Source organism: Caloenas nicobarica, chromosome 1 (assembly GCF_036013445.1).
Source record: "Caloenas nicobarica isolate bCalNic1 chromosome 1, bCalNic1.hap1, whole genome shotgun sequence".
Taxonomy (NCBI): domain Eukaryota; kingdom Metazoa; phylum Chordata; class Aves; order Columbiformes; family Columbidae; genus Caloenas; species Caloenas nicobarica.
Genome location: NC_088245.1, coordinates 56,068,237 through 56,093,788, shown reverse-complemented (window position 1 = coordinate 56,093,788; position 25,552 = coordinate 56,068,237). Strand labels below are relative to the sequence as shown.

General features: G+C 39.4%; 1 protein-coding gene across 2 annotated transcripts in view; it reads right to left on the bottom strand.

Moving 5' to 3' along the window:
* Positions 1–25,552, bottom strand: part of OSBPL8 (oxysterol binding protein like 8) — a 99,396-nt gene that overhangs the window by 43,480 nt on the left and 30,364 nt on the right. Inside the window, exons 2-4 of one of the 2 annotated variants that reach the window (XM_065634730.1) lie at positions 20,543–20,648; positions 15,286–15,322; positions 10,212–10,349 (exon numbers count right to left, since the gene is read on the bottom strand). In XM_065634730.1, coding sequence (XP_065490802.1) covers positions 10,212–10,349; positions 15,286–15,322; positions 20,543–20,584 — 217 coding nt within the window. In that variant the 5' untranslated portion in view covers positions 20,585–20,648. Of the gene's footprint in view, positions 1–10,211; positions 10,350–15,285; positions 15,323–20,542; positions 20,649–25,552 lie in introns of those variants that run through there. The other variant, XM_065634739.1, reaches the window with a different exon arrangement.

Below are 25,552 nucleotides of genomic sequence, written 5' to 3'. Positions count from 1 at the left end.
GTCATACAGAGGTGAAAAGCCTAAATAAACAGGAAAGTATCTGCATTCTAGCCTAAATGCATCAGGTGTGTGCCACACTGTATCTGTACATGAAAAAAAAATCAGATTCCTCATAACAAAAGTTAAGTACTTCAGGAAACGAGGCACTAGACTAAATATGCCACTGAAAAGGAGGAAAAGTCTCCTGGTTTATCTGTTTTACATAACACATAAATCAGTATGATGATGGAAAAAAAACCCATGACTGAAATATTTAGTTCATCTGTCTCAGGGAGCCAGGGGGGGAAATCCATTCTCAGCCTATCTGTTGACTGCCTCCTTAGAGGAGGAAAATTTATCTGTTGTATACATTTTTCTAAAGGACAGAATACATTTTTCATACCAGCTACTCAATCAAGGCTTCTACTGAAGTAGTAATGCTGGCTGAAAAACAAATAATAAACCCATGCTTAAAACATTCTTCCAGGATATTGCCTGGGGGAAAACTCAAATCTCAGTATATGAAATAAAGGCAAATAGAAGACACGTGCAATTCCAATAACACATCAATGCTTTTGACAAAGTCTGGTTTTAGTTTTAAAACATTTCTCCAATAGAAAAATATTCACAGCTGAAAAAAACATAGGCTTATCAAAAAGACCTCTCTGAATTGTACAGGTATGAATTTCACGTGTGGAAATTGAACTAAAATCAAATACATTCTGAACTATCCAACTGAGGAATTTTAAATATAATAATCCTCTTTATATAGATTTTAGAAGTTTAAAATAATGAACACATCATACAAACTGATACTGATGCAATACTACAACTAAGAGTATATCTAGTGATGCAAAGTAAAAAAATATTCCTTTTCCCCTTAGAGGTATAAAAGCAAAACCTTAAACCTTCTTAAAACCAAACTGTAAAAGCTAAAGGCAGAAGGAAGGAAAACTGATGGTGTAGCAGAGAAGACAGAAGCTTTTTAGACTTGCCCTTCGAAATCTGACAATAATTTGCCCTGACATGTCAACAATGCTGTTTTCCAGTAGAATTCTCCCCCCAGCCCAGCAGAAGAAAACGTCATAAATAATTCTCTGCATGCAGCATACACTCTTTGCGATATGCAGAAAACAGAAAAAGCGAACTACTAGACTATCATACCTATAAATGAGTTTTATGCAACACTTGGCTTCTGCACATTGACTTTAAGTGAAAGTGTTATTCTCCTATTTAACAAAAATGATATTAAAGATACACTTGCCTTCAGACACCAATATTTGATTCAGAAAAAAGACATCTGAACCATGACGCTACAAGTTGTGTCAGCAATTTGCAGTGGCAAGTTTCTTTCACCAAATATTCTTCTGTCCTCTGGTGTTCCCAAGTCGAGCACAGTCCAACTGAGGAGCAATTCCAGAGGCTGAGAGTAGTTATGAATGAACACCAAGGCTCCCAGTGCAGCTGTAAAGGGCTGCACCTCCTCGCTTGCTAACCCTCCTACTCAGCTCCTCCTACCCCAAGTAAAGAGCCTTGCTCATTGCTCAGGCATCATCAGTTTTCATCTCAGCCCTTATGAAATTCTCCAGGTCACAGTTCAGGTTTAAGTAGGCAAGCTCTGCAGAGATTGTCATGGAGAAAGAGAACTTGCTCGAGAAGTTTCACAGTAATCAGCCCTGCTGTGCCTTTGAGACCCAGTGCCGCGCTTTCATAAAGCTGTAGCCCACACAGAAAGGAGAGCCTGCAATTTACCCAAGCCACAAATACTGGGTGGAGTAGCATTTCAGAAATGGCAAGTTTTAATAAACACACAATGACTTGCAGAGAGGAATGTGCCAGAGAATGCCTTACAGTACGAAAGCAGGAGGTCAAGATAATAGACTCAGGAGACTAACCACCCACAGCAGAACTTAAAACATTTCATGAGGAATTCAGTCTGGTAACACAAGCTAAAACCAGATTATTTAGCACTCAAACTCCTTTCTTGATTACTGTGACTAGAACCTCGCTACATCCTGTTTGAGAAAAGCATCACTAAAGCTATTTCAAATAATTCGCACAATTTTGCGGAATTGGGGCTTCACCTCCACGAGGTACGTTCCATTATAAAACTGAAAAGTGACCACCCGTGTCACTGAGGCCAGGTTCCTTGCAGCAGTACGACAGATATTAATCCAGAACTACTAAAAGAACAAGCAGTCCACATGGCTCCTATATACTGCTGATTACAAAATACTTCCTCAGCATCAAAACACAAAGACAAATTAAAACATTTCCCAAGAATACATCAAGAGACACCAAGACTCTCCAAGTGCAAGGGCTTGCAAGGTTTTAGACAGAATTCCCACATGTCAGGAGAAAGTACAAGCATTAACGTTTTTCTAAGACATTAGATGCACTTACTCTATAGAGAAGATGCCTGACTTCAGAAGTCATATTTACTGTTCATGTGGCAGTGTTAAAAAATAAGCTTGGCAGAGTGTCTCAACAAGCCCTCGAGCAGTTTCCTCTCTAGTGCTGAGACAGTGAGACAGACTTATGGAAAGACAAAGTAAGGTAAAGTATGACATGCTCAGCAATAAGTCGCTCTTACTGTGTCAAGATAATCAATTATTTAGCCATTCTTCAGTTTCTCTATTCAAAGGACAGATATAGTATAGGGAAACGGGAGACTGCGTGAAGCTACTTCCATGGCTAAGTCTGTCTAGATGTAGAGAGTAAAGTCAAAGGAAACATGAGAAGAAAAACAGAAAACATTATCAAAGACTAGATATAACCCAACTACCCAGGAAACAGCTTGATTTGGAACCAGGCAGATTGGCAAGATTTTACCATCTGCGAGCCAAATATCATTATCAGAGAGAAATATTAACACACTGAAAAATGTTTGTTGAAAGAAAAGCCAGAACTGGCATATAAAGAGTGATCAGTATTCTACCAGTGGAGTCACAGCCTCCCCCGTGCTCAGTGCATGCATCTGCTACAACCACAGACGTGCAGGATTCCTCTCTCTGGCTCCAACGTGGCGCCTCCCGGCTGCGGCTTCACTCTCCTGCACCCACATGAATGAACAAGCTCTTGCCAACTCCTAGTAGGAAGCTGACCAAAGCACTGAAGCCAAGTGTCCATCTTGGGAAGAGCTGCTAATAATTTGAAGAGGCTTCGAGTTCACCGACATGGGGCTGGATCTTCCCTTCCACTGGACCATCGTAATCCCTCTTTCCCCTAACAGCTGGTAGAATCACAGAATCACAGAATGTTAGGGATTGGAAGGGACCTCAAAAGATCATCTAGTCCAATCCCCCCGTCGGAGCAGGAACACCTAGATGAGGTTACACAGGAAGGCATCCAGGCGGGTTTTGAATGTCTCCAGAGAAGGAGACTCCGCAATCCCACTGGGCAGCCTGTTCCAGTCCTCTGGCACCCTCACTGAGAAGAAGTTTCTTCTCAAATTTAAGTGGAACCTCTTGTGTTCCAGCTTGAACCCACTGCCCCTTGTCCTATCATTGGTTGTCACCGAGAAGAGCCTGGCTCCATCCTCATGACACTCACCCTTTATATATTTATAAACATTAATGAGGTCACCCCTCAGTCTCCTCTTCTCCAAGCTAAAGAGACCCAGCTCCCTCAGCCTTTTCTCATAAGGGAGATGCTCCACTCCCTTCATCATCTTTGTTGCCACGCGCTGGACTCTCTCCAGCAGTTCCCTGTCCTTCCTGAACTGAGGGGCCCAGCACTGGACACAATATTCCAGATGCGGTCTCACCAGGGCAGAGTAGAAGGAGATGCGTGCTACATCTCCAGAGCTTCTTACACATTGACCAGCAGTGAGCCAGAATAGGGATGACATGTCAGGAGCTCCAGATATTTCTTACCATCTGGAAAAACAAAATGTGCTGCCATTGCTGTCAACTGAGCCAAATACCTGAAATAAATGTTTTTTAAAGGCTGCAAGTCGCACAGTTCTACAGCAAATCGCCTTACAATTGTTAGCAATGTCCAGGTCTTGCATTTTCTTGGCCATTATCATCCCATCATGCTGAAGGCACCTCATCATTTCAGTAGTTAATAATTCTTCAGAACCTAGTAGTGCTTGAAAACATCTCTTTTTCACTCTTCATCTTCTCTCACATGCAAAAATAGCTAAATTTCTATTTTCTCCCCAAATGCAGCATCCAACAGACTGAAATCAGAGCATGTCCTTTAGACATCTACTCTGGAGCGAACAGTCTTTCTTACAAGCTCAGCACAGCCAAAAATGCCCTTACTCTCTACCAAAAGCAGCTTCCCCTCCTGCTTTCTATCCATTGTGATCATCATCATTACTGGCAACCATATAATTCCACTTCCACTGTCAATCCACCTCCCCATACCTAAGTCACTTCTGTTTCTCAGTCAAGTAACACAGAATACATTTTAATCATAATGCAAACTGAATTAACAGCTACTACTACTACTCTGCTGGAAAGTAGGAGCAGATCCTGTTTATCCCAAGCTCCTTCTGGGCACACACTTCACTGCTTACCTTGACTTGACCAGCTGACTAAACAAAAAAATCCACAAACCAAAACGAAACAGAGGACAGCAAGATGCTGTTAACTGAGCTCAAAGATTTACGTTACTGTAAAGTATCTACTCCTTACTCTTTATCTTCCTAACACACTTTTCTCAGATACTACTCACATTTTCACCCCATCTACATCTCATCAATGCTTTGGATAAATGTACAAAAAATACTGAGTTGAGTTCAGGAGCCAGGAAGCCTTTCTGCACAGGTCACCGTTCTCCACATGAAATACAGAAACTAGAGCTCCAAAATCTTGATGCATTACCTACCTGCTGAGTTGCCCACCTTAAAGTATGAAACCCAATACTGTCAACACAAGCACCGCTGCTATTTGTTCTGGTTTAAGTATGGGTGATGCTCCCGATTAGTGCCACCTGCAAATTAGAGTCCGCATTCAAAGCCACAAAAACTTAAAATGGCAAAATCTTTCTATAATGAATGTTGTGAATTTTACATTCTTCTTCATATGGATTTTCACATCCTCACACTCTTAAAAAACAAGCCCAGAGATTACCTCCCAGACAAAGAAACACATACAGAAGTTACCACCAAGTGAAAAATTAGAAAAGCACTACATTGTGTATACTTTGTAACATGCACTCAAAGGCACAAAAAGAACAACAGCACAATCTTTCATTAAATAAAACCATGAAGAGACAATATGAATACAGGTAAAAAAAAGTCAGACATTTTCAAACGTGCTATTACAGTATTTTTAATATTACTATCTTAGATTTCTCTTTTTACCAGAAGTACAGCTTATTATTATTTAAGGATTATTTATGTTAGAAAATATTAAAAACTCTCTCTGAGGAGACTTCTTAATTTTTTGTAAATTTTAAGCAATGACTACTTCTATATTAATCCATTTTGTCAAACAAAGCAGTATCCCGATGTAAGTCTGAGTTAACAAGATTTACAAGAATCCAATTTACCAGGGATAATTTGTGTAACAACATAAACAGCTTACATCAGCAAGCAGAGTTCTGTTCTACAGCTTTTGAAAATGCAGTCTTGGACTCGATATTTTTCATGTTCATTTTTTAACTGTAAAAAAATAGTTCTGTCGATGATTCCTCTTGGTTGCACTTATGGTAGGATAAAAAAAAAAGTAAAAAAAAAAAAAGCTTGACAATAGTTGTTTGCCAATTAATGGCTAATAACATTTTCAACCATAGAATGCAAACACAGAAAATAACATAAATTAACACTATTCAATCTATGTATTAACTGCTCCAAATGAAAGAAGCTTTAGTAGTTCTAATGTCTATATGCACCACACTTACAAAAATGTGGTCTGGGTGAGTTGGCAAGGCCACACTACCTCACTAGAGCCTAAAACCACACCATTGCACAAACATAAGCAAAGCTTTACAGGAAAAGCTAGCTCCCCAAACCCATTAAAGTTTCCATCAAAAGGCTACTGAATTATTTAGGTCAAATTCCAAGGCTGACAATTTTAAACATAATACTTAGCAAAAAACACCGTACGATCTTTTAGTATGTTCCAGGCACGGAGAAGTAGAAAGGTTTCATTGCCCAGCAGATAAGGCAGAAGAAAACCAACAACAATCCGAACAAAAAACATACCGGAAGGCAACATTCATATACAATATACAGCATTGACGAGTTAGAGACAGGACTAACTTGGCAGATGTTATGAAAAGACAAATAAAGACTTCAAAATAATTAAAGACTGTAAGTGGGAAAAAAGAAAGATTTCCTTCAGAAAGTTTGATCTTGCAAATTCTTGCCAAATATTTATCATGGTTTGATCATTTCCTACCCTGAATTGAGAAGCAAAGTACTCCATGTGAGTGAGCTGTTGAATGAAAGGGTCTAGGAACCCCTTTCTTAAACACATACAATGAAAAGTGAGGAAAACCATTAAAAGTGTTCAAGATCAATTCAACTTGGAGCTGCTCAAGGCCACTTTCACAGGGAGTCCCTGAGTTACGATGCTGAGAAGCTCCATAGTCGGCAAGCTTTCCTTTGTGTGGCTGAGCTTGGAGCTCCCACGAAAAGCTGTATTGCTGGCTTTGTAGAAATGCTGGTACCACACAGAATGTGAAAGTCTGTCTAGGTAAGACAACTTTGTGCCTTTATTAAATCCTTCCTCACAAGCCACAGATGCAAAAAGCTAGTTTTTAGGTTTGTTTTGATGTCTCTTGAACCTCAACACATTTGACTGATATCAGCTTTTGCAGTAGATGGCACCTGGATTTTGGTATGCTCCAACTTAAAGCCACTGATGTTTTATAGAACAAATTGTAATTGCAGCATTATGATCAGAATTGGCTTATTCTGATCCTCTGCTTAACTAATGATGGGTAAGGCAGAAATAAATTAAATCCGCAATAATTAAAATTACAACTCCATCTCAGGACCAATGCTATGTACAGCTGAGTTAGCCTTCAACACTAAAATGCTGAACCGGCTATGTAAACTGGTGAGCGCAATGAACAAGAATAATCTCCACCATCAGTTTTTCTAATACATTCCTGCCAAACAACCTTGCTGAAGCTTTCTATGGAAGCGAGTCTGACCTCCACACCTTTCAAGGCCAGTCTGTAGCCTAAAAGATCAGCTAGTCTTCAGCCTCAGAGTAAACGACAGCGTATCTTCAAGAATCTTAAAAATATTATGTAAAATAAGAAGGTCCAAATTCTTCTTGCAAACATGATGCAGAACAATGACAGTATAAATAGACTTTTGCTGCATAATCACTAGACCACACTGCCAGATCAAGTTGTTCTCTGTATCCATAAAACAGATCTGCACTGGACTCTAGAAAGAAGATCCCCATCTCTGGCTCAGAGGACATACAGAGTTCCACCTCACAAGAGTGAAACGAACAAGGAAGGAAGAAATTATGTTTTAAACTAAGAAACCCAGTACAGGAAATTCAAAGCTTTCTGAAGTCTAGTGCTGTGGCCACATAAATTAAAACCCAGTATTTATACACAGGAGCACTTAGAATCACGAAATACCTACCACTTACAACTTCAAAATGACACGTTATGCGGTTCACCCTTAATTCCTAATAGAAAGCCAATGGCCCAAACAGATGTAAAATGTTTACATCCACTCCCTCATATCAAGACTCAAGTTCTCATCTACTTTTAATCATCCTTGCAATACTTTTAATTAGGATCTTCCTTAAAACACAAGCAGAAGACACAAATTAAGCTTGTCCCAGCAGATTTTCCAGGTGACAGGCCCTGAGCATGCCACTCCCTGGATTGCTGCTGGCCAGCCAAAGAATCCGGCGCACGTGGTGGAGTTTCCCCACTAACACCAAAGCACCGGTTGCTCCAAAGATTGCCTCTTCACAAGTTTCATTTCATTCCAACTCATTTATTTGTAACCACAAGCTCTACACAAAACTGATTTTGCCGCAAAGGCTCTTTTATTCAGGCAGCAGGAAACACAACTTAGGTAATGGTGGCCAAACAGCATGCAACAACATCCAGATGTCCAGCAGCAAAAGGCAAGTACCCATGTCACAGATCCCATTTATATACATTTATTCAGTTCTTTGTTGACTGCTTCATATATTTTTTTTGTTTCAATTCTATTTTATCCTGTGCCTAGCAATCTTTTGAATTGTTCATTTACATTAGCCATCTCCTAAGGATGGATTCAGGTATCAGTGACTGAAAGTATCTCCACTTAGTTCATAGTAAATGCCTTTAAATACTGTATCTAACCATTTCTGAATATTGTCATCATACAATACTCTAGGTATATTGTAAAGACCTTTGCTAATTAGACTTCAGTTACAATAGTCAGCCTCAAGTACTCCACCACTTTAAACTCTGTTCTACTTCATATTTTTCAGGCTTGCACAGCACCTCTTTTTCCCTTTGTAATAAGCTCACATTTTCATCAGCACTGTAATTTCCCTGTAGGAATAACTGCCACAGAAAACACACACAACTTCTAAATGGGTCAACCACCTTCATGAAAATCAAACCTACAGCTCCCGAGTTGCAGATAGGCTAGAGGTTAGTAATTTAAGGTTGCTGAAGCCTAAACCACATCATACCTTTTCACTACTAAAATTGACTGCAAGCCAAATTCCTTGTTTCATGAAACTACAGCCTCATTTCTAGTAGCACTCCTGGAAGACTAAGTCAGTGATGACTGATGCTAAAAAAAGCACAAATACACTTAACCAGCTTTAAATCATTTATATAAGCCCTGAAATAATCAGAGGGAACAAAATTCAGAAGAGAAGATTTAATATCTGCAAAGAGTTTGAGTAGCACAATAAAGTCTTAGTGCTTTTCAAGCCCATTTTAATGACTTTACTATGAATGAAAGCCTTTAAAAAGGCAGAACAGTATGCCTTTATAAATTAGGGGGAAGAACAACATTAAAAGGAAGACTTCAATATTCAAATACACTTATGTAACGACAACATTTGTCTACTAAGGGATAGAACACAATACATAGAGAGAATAGCTAAAAATTCCTTTAAATATAATAAAAATGACCAAAAAAGTTTATTTATATATATATACACACATATATTTTCTACAGAAAATAATTCCAGCCTAAGCATAATGGAAGTCAGAGAACACCAAGTGCTGTTTCAGTGAGATAAGAGCAGCTTTTAGAAAATACATCAGAGCTTGCTGTGGGTAGCACTGAACATACCACCATAATAATTCTTAAAATTCACTAAAAGACTCAGATTCAACATGGTAACAACTATCTTCGGTTTCAAAGCTTTTTCTTTTTCTATGAACAGCACTGAATGGGCAAACAAGAAAATTATTCAAAGTTAACCTGAGAAACTGCCTTTATTATTCTGATGGACTAATATCATTACTTTGACAAAGCAAACTATGGGAGTAAGGGAGGCTCATAGGAAAAAACATCTCAGGAACACTACTCATGTCAAGAACTAATGGAAGCATAGATAACTGACATGGATGCCAAGAGTAAAAGGAGACAGAATATTAATTTAAAAAGCCTGAAGCTTTCACTAAGGACTCCATACACCATAACAAATGTGCCTAATGATATCCCAAGCAATTAGACAACACCAGTAGTTTCAAATGCAAATAAGAACAAGAAGAACAACTATGGCTTGTTTTTTGGTTTTGCTTTCTAAACAGACTATCAACATGTCAGGTCTACTGATGAGTTTTACTTTGCATCCAATCAGTTCAGGTGGATCCACTGAGATTTTATTTTCAACAGGTTTCGCAAGGCAGAGGGACTCTTCAAAAGCCGGCAAAAAGCAGGGTTGAAACTTTATTTTTCCCTTTTCCTAAAGAAAAGGATCTTTCGGTAGAAGTAACAATTAAAATATTTTTACACAAAGGTTCCAGGCTTAGGTAATATATCATAACACTTTTACATAAAGACACAACTTAAATAGCTGAAACGTTAATGTGACCATCAGTTACGGGATTACACATGGATAATGATCTACCATCATGTGGACTGTTCTCCAATGAAACATCGCATGCTTTAATAAACTAGTGCACCACATAATACATTTTTTCTGTTTCAGATTAACATATAAGGATACAAAGAATTACAATATTTCAATATCCTTTCTTTGTTACCTCTTTATTGTGAGCCAACATTTGGAACAGATAATTAATGTCAGTTCTTGAAAACCTCTGTAAAAAAACCAGCTTTGTCTTACCATGGTTGTGGGGAGTTCCTGGGCTGAGAGATGGCTGGAGTAACTCTTTGGTTGGAGTAAAATAGACTTCTTTCCCCTGGCGCTGGCTCATTTTTCCTGAAGTTAATAGCTGTGATTCATCGCTGTTTGTTACCACTGCTGAAATACAAAATGGATGCTCATTCAATGATGTTATGTGCTCGTGCATAGATTTCTAATAAAAACTGCAATCACGTATATGAAACTGGTATTCAAATGCTGTCTTGCGAAATTTTTCATTCTAGAAAATGAGGATTTCAAACAAGAGATTTGCTTTGGAGGGGACAGCAGAAAGAAGCCAGCAAGACTGGTCTAAGATGTGAGGCAGAAGACAAAAACAAAAACTAGGAGCAGGCAGGAAAGGCCACTACTGAATATAGATACAGCACTGAGCTGTTACTTAACTTCTGAAATCCTGTTTTCTTTGCCACTTTTGTGGAAGTTCTTGGTTTAACTAGCCACAAAACAGCTGACCTGGGAAACAGCTTGCCAGATCAAGCTGTGCTACCATCCAGAAAGCTAAGATAAACATGCACATACATCACAAGAAACAAGCCTTATTAATAAAAATCATGTATATAGGGAAAGATTTAAAGCAGAAGAGTTATTCTCCTTTAAACTTATCGGTCTGAAAGTCTCGTTGGATGTTTTCTAGCTATTTGTAAGATCACCTGGCCAGCCACTCTGTTCATGGTGTCTGTACATTTCCTTAAGCTGCACACAACAAAACTGTACCTTTTCCAGTAGCAGAAGGATGCCTGCCTCAGGAACACCTGTCCTGTGGACGTAGATCCACTGACAAAAAGCAACCAGAGGTGGAGACAAAAGATGTTTACCAAAGAAAAGCCTGCCTAAAAGATTGGAACTTATGACATGGCTCATTTTAAGAGTTCCCAAGCTTTCCTCAAACAGTTTTAAAAGCTTAGCAGAAGATCTAGTCTAAATAAGCAAGTTCCATTTTCTGGATGGAATCTGCAAAATACAGAGGCTCTCCTCTTAGCTTTATTTCTACTATTATCACAGTAATGGAAACATTTTTTTCAGCAAAGCCTAGCATAAACACAAGGCAGTATGAAGAAAGCAAGGATGCCAGGATACCCACCTGTACTATTTTTCTACATCAGATAAACCATTTAAAGCTCTGCTCCAGACAAACTATGCCCTATGCTGACTGCTGTTCAGGAAAAATATGTGAGGAGATGGAAAAGGGAGGTGAAGAGCTCCTTTTACCAGTTCAGAGTTCAAGTCTGTCAGAGCCAGAAGGCCAATACTTAAAAGTAGTGACTTTGTTCTTCTTGTAGGACCACCAAACTAGCTTTTTTCCTGCAGCTGCAAGCAAGAGGAAAGGAGAGGAGGGGGGGAGTTGCTGAAGTCTTGGGAAGGGACTGTACCACAAATGGTCTAGTGTCTGAAATAAAAAATGAAAGCAAAGGTAGAAAAAAGCTGCTTCACAAGCTCACACAAAACAGATCCTTGCGAAGGCAGTGAGCTACACTCGTTTGTTTTAAAAAAGTTTTAGAGGCACCAAAGTAGAACCAACTTTCGATCAACCAGCTGAAGGCTGCTCTGGAGAGCCCCTGGCCACATGGCCCTGCAGGGCTGGGCTTTCACAGCCCAACGTGCCCCAGGGATGCCCAGCTCAGCTCCTGGTGGGGCTCCTCGCTCACCCCGCAGCCGGCCCTGTGGGACATTCGCTCTGCGGTGAGAATTGCACTAATAACCTTCCTCAAGCTACCCGTGCAGAAGGCTCACTTCTGAATGGGCAGCACACACCACTGCTAACTTTAAGCATTGGAAATTCCAAAGGTTTTTCTAAGCTGTCAAGATATGATCATTTCTCAGGTGGTACTTGCCAGTAATTTGGAGCGTAAGCAAGCTCTGCACCCAGGTCTTCTCCAAAGCATGAACTGAACTCAGTGACGTTAACTCAGTAGTACTCACAGGATTACAAGCTTCAAGTTCACTATCAGATCCATGCTCCTTTGTTAGTCTGCAGACTCGATTCAGGTCCTGCAAAGACTGCTAGCTCTGTCAGAAAGGCTCCTTTCCTACGAAACACTGTTTATGTATCACCTAACATAGAATATCTTGTGGTAAGCACTTTGCATGCCTGAGGATTTAAGATGAAATTCTTAAATCAAGTGGGCTTTTGAGAAATTCAATCTGAAGGATGATGAGCAGGAGAGTTTTAAAAATCTCGTTTTTATACAAAGCTTTATGAAAGTACTAAAGGAAAAGAAATAAATCCGCTAAGAACGTAAATGTCTATCCACGCTGCAGCAGTCACTAGGAAGAAGTTGTCCTCCTCCTCCAAAATGCCTCATCCTGATGCTCAGATGTTTGCTTTGGGGTGAGGGGGAAGACAAGGCAAGGCAGAACATACCTGTTGCCTTGAGCAGGGGATAGTGAATAAGATTACTAAGAGGCTTTCATCTTTTTTTTCTATAAAAGACTAACTAATAACGTGATTGTTATAGGTGCCTATGTAATCAAAACTGCAAAATCAGCAGGATCTTCAGGAAATTAATGATCTCTCTAAAGATATGCCTTAAATATCTTACAGCAGGAGCTCTGGAACCTTTAAAGACATAGATGGAAACAAAGAAAGCTATTAAAAGGAAAAGGAAAGAGTACTTGGAAAGGGAATAGGAAGGGGAAAAGATACACAAGTAACAAACTGGAGTTTTCAAGATGCCATTGAATGAGACATCTACCACTCAGAAGCAGATCTTTTTAGTAGAATAGATTTAATTAGTACATATTAATTGATAACCAGCAATTTGTAGAGGCTCCTTGGCTGCTCTTTATAGCTTCTGATGGATTGATTTTATAAACACTATAAAAATGTATGATACATAGTCATCCATTTGCTGACAATGCTTGATGGTCCTATAGCTAATTTTGAACTCATTTGAAGCATGGAATGATTTTATCCTGGAATTTCATTACATTCACAGAATAAACCAATGGTGATATTGAAGGAAAGCAATGATCATTTACTCTAGTGACCTTGTTCGCTTGTGAAATAAAAGTTAGCAAGAATAAATGATATTCCTAATCAAACATGTGTTCTTATTTGCCCAATATACCAAACTGAAACGTACAGTTTTGGACTCATGTGTGCCCACTTACCTGCTGTGTACCTCAAAAACCACACTCAGTTTCTGACTAATCTTCAAAGCACTCACACTTTCTAGTGAGTTTTGGTGAGGACAACCAAGATATGATTTTTATTTATTTTATTATTCTTTTTTTTTTTTTCCCTCTAGTGTTCCTGGGGAACACCTCGCCTACAGAAATGATCAGAGGGCTGGAGCACCCCTTCTATGAAGTAAGGTGAGAGAATTGAGGTTGTTCAGCCTGGAGAAGAGGTGGCTCCAGGTAGACCTTATTGCAGCCTTTCAGTATATAAAGGAGGCTTGTAAGAAAGACAGTGAAATATTTTTTACCAAGGCCTGTAGTGACAGAACAAGGGGCAATGGTTTTAAACTGAAAGAGGATTTAGAATAGACAGATGAAAGAAACTTTTTTATGATGAGGCAGGGTGAGGCACTGGAACAGACTGTCTAGAGAAGTTCTGGCTGCCCCAACCCTGGAAATGTTCAAGGCCAGGCTGGATGGGGCTTTGGACAAGCTGGTCGAATGGAAGATCTCCCTCTGCACAACAGGAGGGTTGGACTAGATGAACTTAAAAGGTCCCTTCCAACCCAAACCATTCCATGATTCCAATTCTTACGTTTCACATGCCATCTCTGCAACTTGAAAGCTGGATTTGGTAGGCATAGGCTCCAACAAGACATAGAATAGCATTGCCAACCACTCCTTCCACTCAAAGGCCTCAAAGTGGTGATTTATTTTCAGACTTCCACTCAGGCTTCAGAGCACTCATCCCTTCCTTTACCTGAGGGAGTTCAAACCCAAACCATCCCCTTGAAGATGAGCAGAGGGTTATTTCAGAGAAGAACCATGCATTAGTAACTATGAAAGCCTCCTCGCAGCTCTTTGGAGGGCACATTTCAATACCAATGGAACTATTACAGTTGATAATACCTACTTGGTTCAATCTCCTCACACTGGCCATCAAATTACTCATATATAGTTTGTCACTAAGATTCATGCACCAGAAGAAACACAAATCAGGGTTTTTACAGACTATTTATTTCATCAGATAAAGCTCTGAAAAAAAAATCCGAAGTGGCAGATTCCCAGTTCTTCTGTTTCTATAATGGGCATGTGAAAGTGCCTACACTCTTGAAAATAGCACGAGGACATCAGATATAGAAAAAGGTTTATTATAATTCAATTGTGCATTATTTTTTAATGTCTACAGTAAGCAATATCAGTTAAGACAATTGCTTCTGCACGGATTTCTCACCAAAAAAAAAAAAAAAAAGAAAAGAGAAGAAGAAAAAATTTCCCTTCCCCACATAGGCAAACTCTTAACCCCAGGCAAAATTATTTTGCCAATCATACGAGCATCTGTGAACGAATGGCACTAATAAGTCTTTGGCTGGGTGCATGCAGATATATAGACACACTGAGTTTTCCCTATCACCACACCAGATCCAATCCTGATTTGAGTATTACAGTATATGCACCTGTTCATTTCTGAAGATGTAAATTTATTGAAATTAAGTGAACCATATAGCATTAAAAACAGACAAGCTCAAAAATAAAACTGTCTCTGAACCACTATTGCCACGTCTTTATTATTTATACTACAATAACATCTGAAGGTTTCATTTCAAACTCATAAATATATCTTCTCTTCCAGATAAGTAACTTAAAAGATGTATTTTTTCCTAGCCATGACTGGGAGAGGTGAAGAATAAACTTTTCCCATTGAAAAAAAAAAAGTTAAAAGCCAGGAAACATTTAGATGAGTAGCATGCCAGGTAAAATACTTTTCCAACAGAAAATTTTCATTGTACTTCAGCTTCTCAACTACAACACAGAAGAAAACCTAGTATTTAGCCCAGCAGCCTGTGCGCAAAGATCTATGCTAACTATTAGGAACATATGTGCAAACATAGTGTAGGAGAGGGAAGTCACTTACTTGATGGTCCATGAGAGTCTCTTGTATCACCATGATGCTGTGTACACACACAATTGAAGAACGAAGAACAGCAAACAAAAAAATCCAGGCCAGGAAGAAGCAAGTGCACAAAAGCAGCAGCAGCGGGAAAGAAGAAGGACAATGAAAACAGTGTTAGTTTGTACCTGAAATACCACATGCACCTCAATACCAAAGACAAGACCTGAAGAGACTTAGCAGTTCAGAAAAGTTGAAGCGAAGCCGTTCTTAGAAGCTGTCATCGTATATGGTTAGTAAACAGCAACTACTCCAACTGCTAATTCTGAGTGGAACATCTCCATCAGTGCTCTAGTGCTCATATGGCTTGGATACACAATGTATTTTGAGAAATTTTCAGCTGGAATGTTTTCAGAAGACTAAAGCTCTGAAGAAAGCTGAAATAACACAAAAATTGTTTCCAAAACTGCTCCACTTCCAGATAAGTGTTTTGGAAAGACAAAAACTTTGAAGCCATTGGTGATGTGCAATCACTCATCAACAGCAGATCCAAGTCCAATTGCTTTTGCACACAAATACAAACTTAGAAGCCACATATTCGGTTTGTCTAGAAACACAGGCAACATTTTAAATTGCTTAGGATGCAAGACAAGCAGTGCAGTTTTAAAGTTAAGAGGACATTTTATATCAAAGTATTTCCAAAGAATCAAGTTGCATTAAAAAATTATCTCTGTCCCACTGAATGCATCAAATATAGGCACTACAGGAGAGTAATTACACCATAATAGTCTGTACTCCTTTCTGACGTTTGATCTGGAATCTTTTATAAATCATTGTCACTCAAGGCCACAATCAGGACTAAGATCTCATTGTGCTCAGCCATGTACAGATGTAAGGTAAGCTCCACCTATGTCTTAAAGGTTTTACTACATTTGAAATCCACAAATAACAGAAAAGGAGAAAACAAGCATGCTGATCAGCATGACCATTTTCTCCTTAAAAATAAATCCAAACATGCTGTATCTTCTGTATCCCAAACAAAACACTTCTGCTCCATAAAGGAGCGAAATCCTTGCTCTGGTTTAAAGAGGATCCAGTGTTGCCTCTAAACAGCAGGCAACGTAAAAAAGAGAAATAAAAATCTTAGCAAGCAGCAGTCTTGTCTAGCACTCCTGATCTCAAAACACAGATTTTTATTCCTCACAGCTGCCCAGGGCTGTTAAATTGACACTGCAGCATGCAAATACAAAATACTGCAATAAGAATACAGCAATTGCAGTATACATCACTGGAAGGGAGAGGGAACCCTTCTTTCATAATTTTGCACTTTCTGGAAAAGAATTTGTTTAAACAAGAGAAATTGAAATAAATTTTAAGTGCACTTGGTAAACACCCTTCTGTTCCTCTACAGACTAAATTTAGGTCAAAGAGTGAAACATTGTTAAGGGAACCCATGAACTTACCAGACAGGACTGGTACATGTACTAGGACTAGTACATGAAAACACATTCAAGAATTCAGCAGTTTTCAAGGCAAAGTGTTTCTTTTTAATATACAGGTAACATACTGCTGACTAGTAAACCATTTGTGTTCAGAGGGGACCTGTATTACCCTACATTGGTTTCAGATTCAAGAAAATAGTGAAAAGGGAGCAAGACAAAGGAGTCTGCAGTAACTGCAGAGATCCAGCAACCGACTGAAGGACTGGGAACACCACTATTCAGCACCGGTTTGCTTTATTTCACACTAAAAGTTGGAAAGCAAGAGAAGAGAATTGGAAAAATAGTTAACAGACATACAGGATGAGAAGTTTCTGAGTCTCAGACAGCATGTTCACTCTCAGTGCATACTCACACTTCGAAGAAATAAGACTGAAAAAGCACCGCAGCAGGTCCTGTCTCACCTCCTGCCTCTCAAGCAGCCTTGACCAAGATACAACATGACACCACAGAACAGGGCAACCTGTCACCCGAGACGATGCAAAGGCTTTTTATGTAAATATTTTAGCATTGCATGGTTAATCCTATGAACTGGTACAAACAGCTCCTACGCCAGAGGCTGAAACACAAGCCTGTCCTAACTCTGGCCCTGATCTTCTCCGACAGACATTCTGTTTACACACCAAACTGCCTCTGTTGCTGGTCAACCCCCTCTCTCCATTAAAACTACTTAGGCCTGTGTATTTTCCTAAAACCTGTAAAATATATATTACTAAATACTGATGCGAGATGTTAAGATACTGAAATGAGACTATTTCGGCCCAAAAGACCTCTTCATGTTCCAATAGCCTATTGCACCTATTGCAATCTCCCACGATTTTTATTCTAAATATACAAAAATAAGAGAAACATACACTTATTTTCAGAGACACAGCCTATCCTTATTTTCACATTTATTTAATTGATTGATTACAGAACAAATCCTTTGACAAGGGAGGTTCTCAAAGCTACATGATTGATCTAGCTAAAAATGTTACAGCCAAAACATACAAAACCCAGCCCTCTTCGCAGTGAAGCCTGAGATTAAGACTAAGGAATAAAACCAGCAATATAAACCATCACATGAGACAGCAGCTGTAATTCTGTTTTCATACAAAGCAGCTCTGTGCTTCAGAAAAGTACTATTTTTAGACATTAATTTCTCAGAAATAAAGCTTATAACAACTGCTACTAAACCTTAAATTACATCTGCCAACTAGTCACATAAACCAAAATCCTCTTCCTGGTGAAGATGAGGGTACAAGCAAAAACGTGTCATGCTGTCATGTCTGAATCTTGCACTACAAAAGATAAGTTTCTTAAACATACTTACTAGATTTACAATCTAAACCTACAGCTAAATTCTTAATAGAGTTTAAATGCATGTTTTAAAGCCAAGTCAGAGTTTTCACCCTGCTGAGGACGGATTTTTTTTCTTGAAAGCCGTCTCTAATATGTGTAAATCTCTAAGATTAGCCATGTTACATTTAAATTCAGGTCCAGTAACCCAACCTGCAAAGCTGATCAGTAAAGGACCTCTATTCAATGCTTCCAGGGAAAAACGTAGTTTTATGTCTGCTGATGTGTTTAAATAGCAAAGACTAACTGTAGAAGTTATATCAAAGGCAACTTATCTATGACATACATGTTCTGGTAAAAATTAGAGCCAACTAGAAAGTTTCCTAAAAAAAAAATCACTTAGAAGACGACTGGTTTACACCAAACACTCCCATGTGATGTTCTGAGTTCTGGGCCAGTGAGGCTTGTTTAAATTAATTTACTATTTTACAGAAACGTAGGCAAAAACTGTTCTCAAACAAGGACTCAAACCAAAGTGTCTAGTATTTTGCACTGCTTTAATTGTGTCAGACTCCAAAAATAGTTTGCTGAGCTGTCATAACATTTGTGTTCAGATACAGTGTATATCAACCTAATTATTAGACAGGAAAAGCATTTCATGCAAAACTTTTCTTCTTAGACTGATTCTGGAAAGAAAAGCCCACAATATTAAGTGTTGTGATCTCCTCCTCTATTTTTCTTTTCCATGCAAGTCAAAAACACATTATAAAGCTGAAATGTCTAAAAAGGGCTTTTTCAGGTATCTATGTCATAGAAACCCCCTTAAGGACTTAAATGGTGTAGCAAAATGTTGATCAGTGTTCTTTATGCATATTTGAAACTCACGTATTTAATTAACTTTAATCAGACAAACGGGACTTTGAAAAAAAAAAAATCAGATTGCAGCTAAAAGTCTGGAATACTGAACAATCTCAAACGTGACCCTTCAAAAAATTCAAAATTCTGGGAAGTGTGAGGATTTACATACACTTAAGGTCTTCAGAGTTACTGGGTCCAACCTCTCTTAAAATAAATTTTGATTAAAAAATATTTCAGTTTCAATTTTTTTACTACAGTGCAGACCAGATCAAGTATATCAGACTCCCAGATAAGGTTTCAACAACGTTTTTAACACCTGTAGTACAACACATAAAACCTCACATTCTAACTGCAATTAAGATCTAAATGATATTTTGGTGAGAAATGCTCAGAGAAGCCAATCACAGGATACCATCAGTTCAAAAAAAATATTCTGAGATGACACTTGAGGTGCCTAAGCACATAGGATGAAAGGCAAATCCGTCCTTACACTTTGCATTCTTCTGAAGCAGACTTGCTAAAACATACAGAACCTCATTTCAGGATACCTTCTTAAAATCATGCTGTTGTGAAGGCATGTCACAAAAAGAAAAATAGGACATTTCAAGTTACTTCAAAGTTTTTTGTAAACTGGTACATTTCTTTTTTATGTTAAGAGATACTGAGCACATCAACTGAATTGACAGGTGTTTTTTTTTTTTTTTAATATCCTCTTGCACAGCTGGTAGATGATACTCATAGTACGTTATGCCTGGGCTATATATGCATTGGCCCTGCAACAAATCAATGAATTTGTTTATTACAGAAAAAAGCCAATGATTTTCTTAATGCACTGCAAAATAGCTTGTCTCCAAATTCGCCACTTAAAATAAAAACAATAATAAAACACTTCATCAAATTAATAGCTCTATGTAGTTAGCTGAACCATCACAAATAAAGTTTGTTACTAATGAGGTGCTAAACTTGAGCTTCACCTCAGTTACAGAAAAAATATCCTGTTTTGCCTTTGAGAGGCAGTGCTTTGTATCAGAAAGCAGCTTTGAAAACTAAAAAACATTTCCTGCTTCAGCTATGAGAGTGCTTTCACATAAAGCAGGTTGTGAAAAAATTAAATTCTTAAATAATTTCAACATTATGATGATGATAAAGTGTCATAGTACCCACCAGCCTTTCCTGGTTTTAAATTGTGCTTAGAAAGAAAGAGCTGGTATTTTCACTACTTCAGAAATTTTATAATCAGCCGAGATTATTAACTCTTACCCCTGAAATGACTCTAATAATACATAATTATCACTTCTCCTGCCTTTTCTGCTCATCTTTCCACCAAGAAATACATTGGTTTTCCTTTTGTCCATAGTCACTAATCAGTAAAGTGCCACTTGGTAAGACTGAGGGGAATATCTTTTTCCTTTTGGATTCAGAGACACCAAGGATCAAACCCAAGAACCAAATGGTTTTTGATATCCAGCCCTCTTGCCAGGAGAACCTAACACATGATGGGTAATACTACATGATATTCCAAATGCATTCACCAGAAAAACATCAATTCAAACCAAACTAGATCAGACTCAAGCTACTTAATCCTCTCCGTGAAAAAGCATCTTCGTGTTCATCTGATTACATGCAGTCCCATTTAAGTTACTTACTGAATTTCTATCTAGTTCTCCGTCAAGCAGAGCAGTTTCCATGCTGAAAGGGGGTGTTGTCTGTCTCTCCGTCAGTTAGAGTTCTTCCATCCTGCTACTCGGGATCCTGGAAGAGGAAAGAAAAATATAATAATTCACTTCCAATGGCTGAAATCCATTAAGGAGCTACACTCCCTCCTCTACATTTTAAGACAGTAAATAGCAAAATAATAAAAATAAAATAATAAATTGTAAGCTGTGTATATTGTGGTTCCTTGCAAAATATGCACATTACCCATAAAAACAAACTTTTTAGAAATGGAGAGGATAGTTTCAAATAAAAATCGCCAAAAAAACCCCAAGCATTTACTGTCAACCACACTTGCAACAAATAAGGAAGAGCTATGTTGGAAGAACACAAGAGGGGGAAATAAAAAAAAAAAAAAGAACAAAAAAAAAAAGAACCCAGAGTTTCACAGTTTTTGCCGCCCTGCATCTCCCATTGTTCCAGGGTCCCCAGCAACACACCACTCCTGCCCTGCAGGCGCAGACAGGCTGTTTGGGCACCTAAAAGCTATTTTGGAGTAGTTAGAGCTTAGGGCTTCCCAGCATAACTCAAGAACAGCCACATTTTGCTTTGCGGAACAGAGACACAGAAATTAAATACTCTGTGTAAACCAGCACCATCTGTGGCACAGCAGGCACTCAGCTGGTGGTCACCACACACAGCCAGAAAGCAATGCCTCCTTCTTCAGATGTTGCCTATTTACTTTTTTTTGCTAAAGAACGAAAGTTACATTAAACCTTAGTACTCGCACCACATTTGAAGTCACCAGTGAGATGAGAAAACGGTGTGGAAACAACCAAAACTTGGTGGAAAAAACATGCCTTTAACTGTTCATTCATGTCACAGGTTTGAAGCAGATCGGGATGGGATGCCTGCAGAGATGTTCACCCACAGCCCACTGCTCTGCCTCTCTCCCATCAGCACAAGATACAAATGGACAAGACAGCCGTAAACTGGCCTGTTCCAAAGGGAACAGCCAGCATCCCACAGGAAAAAACCCTGGGTGCCTCCCACCACAAAGCCTCACACCGCCCTTCCCTCCAGCCAGAGACACTGTGTGATCAGAGAATTAGCCCAAGGATGGTTTGGGGTTGTTTTTTTCTTTCTTTTTGTCTTGAGTGGGGTGAGGGGCCAGGAAGCAGCTAAATTACAAACCAGATTGCTAAACCAACGCTTGTGTAAGAGCAGGGGTAGCACAGAAACAGTGACCTTTTCTTTAAGGTATGGTGTTAGCATATTGTGCTTAGGGTATATACCTCAAGCTACAGCTTCAGCTCAAGCTTTAGCAGAAACAAATTAACTGAGGACAGAAGAGTGAGGGGGTTGAGGTGGCAGGAGGCATCACAGCCTCTCCAGAGAGCCTGAGGAGCATCCTGGGCGCAAGAGGAAGGGGAAGGGCAAGGAGAGGACCAGGAGAGCACACAACTGGATCCTGCGGTTCAAAGGCTGCCTCAAGAAATACTCACTCATGAAAACAAATCTCACTATAAAGAAAAACCATTTGTTCAACTGCTTTCAGTGTTTTTATTATCATATTTTTGTTCTTCCATTATGTAAAGCACATCGGAATTAAAAAACCCTTAGGAAGAACATACAGTATTAACACACTATAGCAAGTTACCATAACATATGCCACTAACACACAAAAGGAATCATTAATAAAAAGTTTAACAAAAAGACTGTGTGCTATAGAAACTGCAAAGTTTATAGTTCCCTATGACTCACTTCAAAGAACTGAGGAGTATCTTACTCAAGTACTTGAGTAATTACCAAAGTGGCACGTAACTGGGAAATGTGTGGCTAGATGTTTTCATGTATAACAAGTTAGAAACAGTAGACATCTGAAGGGAGATGACTACAAGAGATTGATTTGCATTAATAAAACAAAAAACGGCATTACCACAGAAAAAGGAATTCACCCCAGAAGCTCTGTTTCCTGGCACCGTGACATGCACCTTCCACACAGCAGCCATAGGGATGCAGAATTGGGCGTCTCTCGGAGGCTGCTCCTTGTCACCTCTCCCCCCCACACCCATCTGAGGTTCTGTTATTAGCAGGCAATTCAGCAACACCAGGCTGCATACATATTCAATTTACAGAAACACCAAACTCTCTTAAACAGGATGAAAAATGAGTGGCATTGCACACTGATAATTCAAGTAGTTAATCAGCTTTTTTAGTTACACGAACTTGCATCCATACTCAGTTATCTGGATAAATAGATCTTTCCTGACACAAGAACATTCAACCTAAAACAGTTTTAAATCCATCTTCATTTTTAACGGACATTTTTTAACTTATAATTTTTATTCTCAACACTCCCGGTGTTTTCTGCTCCTCTGTGTGTTCACATAACCACAGCCACTACATCCTTCCTTATCTCAGTCTCAAGAGTAGTATCATCAGACAGGTACTCTGATGTCTAATTCTTAGCAGCCACAGCTGTCCACGGTCCCCAAGAAACTCATAATCCAGCAGTCCTCAAGACTGCGGAGATGTTATGTGCGAGAGGAAGGAAGGAAAAAAATTGTGCTTGCTCGTGTTTGAACAGACATGCACAGTAAAGCAGTAAAGCTGGGGCAAAAATAGTTAAGGCCAACCTTCCCCCACATTGCTTGGCTTATGAGCAGGCAGCCAGCTTGGCTTATTTTATTTGGCAAAATGAAGGCTGAAAACAAACAATATTGCTTCTGAAATATGCCAAAATAAATATCAAGGAGGGAAAAAGGATCTCTCAGCAAAACAATATTGCCAAAAAGGCAAATAAGCATGAACTTGGAGAACAGCTTTATTTTGAATTGCAGAATGCTTCCAACCATCCAAGCCTCAAGTCTTTGAAATAACTTCCCAATAAATGTAGGGAAGGGGAATTCATTTATTTATTTGTAAATACAGCCAGGTACTTCCACGAGTGAGCTCTTTTCTGCTTCTGCTGACCCAGCCATTAGCTTTGAGGACACAACCCCAAATTCAAATCATCTTTTTAGCTTTTGGTGGACGTTTATGACACGCCTTTGCTGCTCTCTCCACATTCACAAGTATTTGCAATCTGGTTGTCTGGCTGGTTGGTTTAGGGTTTTAATTAACAGATGTTCCTACTTCACAGTCACAACTCTTAAGAGCTTGAATGTTCAGAAGAACACATGCAAACTGAAACTATTTGAAAACAATTATAAGATTGTATCCCAGCTTATCACCTATGTTTCTTTCATATGCAATGGATACAAACTGGAACTTTGAAAGGTACTGCTCATTTTAAAGCAGCTGTTACCAATCAGACAAATCACGCTGCAAAACAAGGTATTTCTCTCCAACTGGGAAGAGAATCTAGGGTGATCAGCTCAGAGCCATGTATTTAAAGCAGAAAGGAAATGCATTCTACTTGTCACATGATCAACAACCTGCCATTTTAACACCTGTATTTCATCTTAATTTATTTTAGCAGGTTGCATCAGCTATTGGTAGGGTTTTTTTAACAGTCTGGTTTTCAGTTAGCTGCACCTTAAGAATAGGAAAATCCTGCTTGGGTATCTGATAAAAGCAGAGGACAACATACAGCAGTGAAAGCTAATACTCTGTGTGAACAGGATTTCACCTATCTGTACATATGCATACTCAAATGTCTTATGTGACTTCCTCCCTCTTCCTAACTCCCACCCTTTAAAACAAAACAAAAAAACCCCCAAAACCCAACCAACCAATAAAAAAACCCAAAACAACAAAACCAAAACAGTCTCAACAGCCATAGGAGTATGCCTTGGGTCCTGCACTTGGGTCACAACAACCCCAGGCAGAGCTACAGGCTCGGGGAAGAGTGGCTGGAAAGCCGCCTGGCAGAAAGGGATCTGGGGGGTGTTGCTTGACAGCCGGCTAAACATGAGCCAGCAGTGTGCCCAGGTGGCCAAAAAGGCCAACAGCATCCTGGCTTGTATCAGGAATAGTGTGGTCAGCAGGACTAGAGAAGTGATTGTTCCACTGTACTCAATACTGGAGAGACCCCACCTCAAATCCTGTGTTCAGTTTTGGCCCCTCACTACAGGAAAGACATTGAGGTGCTGGAGAGAGTTCAGAGAAGGGCAATGAAGCTGGTGAGGGGTCTGGAGCACAAGTCTAATGAGGAGCAGCTGAGGGAACTGGGGCTGTTCAGCCTAGAGAAAAGGAAGCTGAGGGGAGACCTTATCACTGTCTGCAACTACCTGAGAGGAGGTTGTAGCATGGAGGGGGTTGGTCTCCTCCTAATGCAAGAAATGATAGGACAGGAGAAATGGCCTCAAGCTGCACCAGGGAAGGTTTAGATTGGATATTAGTAAAAATTTATTCACAGAAAGCAGGGCGGGGGGAGACGCGTTGAGTGCATCCGCCACAGGTTGCCAAGCACTGGAATAGGCTGCCCAGGGAAGTGGTTGAGTCACCATCCCTGGAGGTGTTTAAAAGACTTGTAGATGTCGACTTGGCACTGGTAGACTAACAGTTAGACTCCATGATCTTAAATGTCTTTTCCAACCAAAATGATTCTACGATTCTATAATGTTACATGATATTCCCTGAGGTATAGCTGTGTAGGTCACCCAGCAAAACCAGCAGACGCCAGATGCCTTGGCCATGTCAGAAGTCTCTGGCAGCATGCCTTTATTCACACCTTTACAGACAAGTGGATTTGGTGGTGTTCCATATTGACTTATAAATTCCACATGTTAACCAGATTATATGAGTGTTTATTGTAAGGATATGCTCATTTAGCTGCATAAAGGAGCTATTAGGAAAGACAAGCCCTTTTTCCTCTAGCATAAGAAAGGCCCCTCACCAAATATGTACCTTTTTCCAGGCATATTAGAGAGTTTAAACTGGACTGCATGGCAGTAGTACCCTACTGGAGGTACATTTCTAACATCAAAACCATAATTCACTTCATAAAAGGACTCTTCTTCTTCCCCTTCTCCCACAGATTAGCTTCCACTCAAACA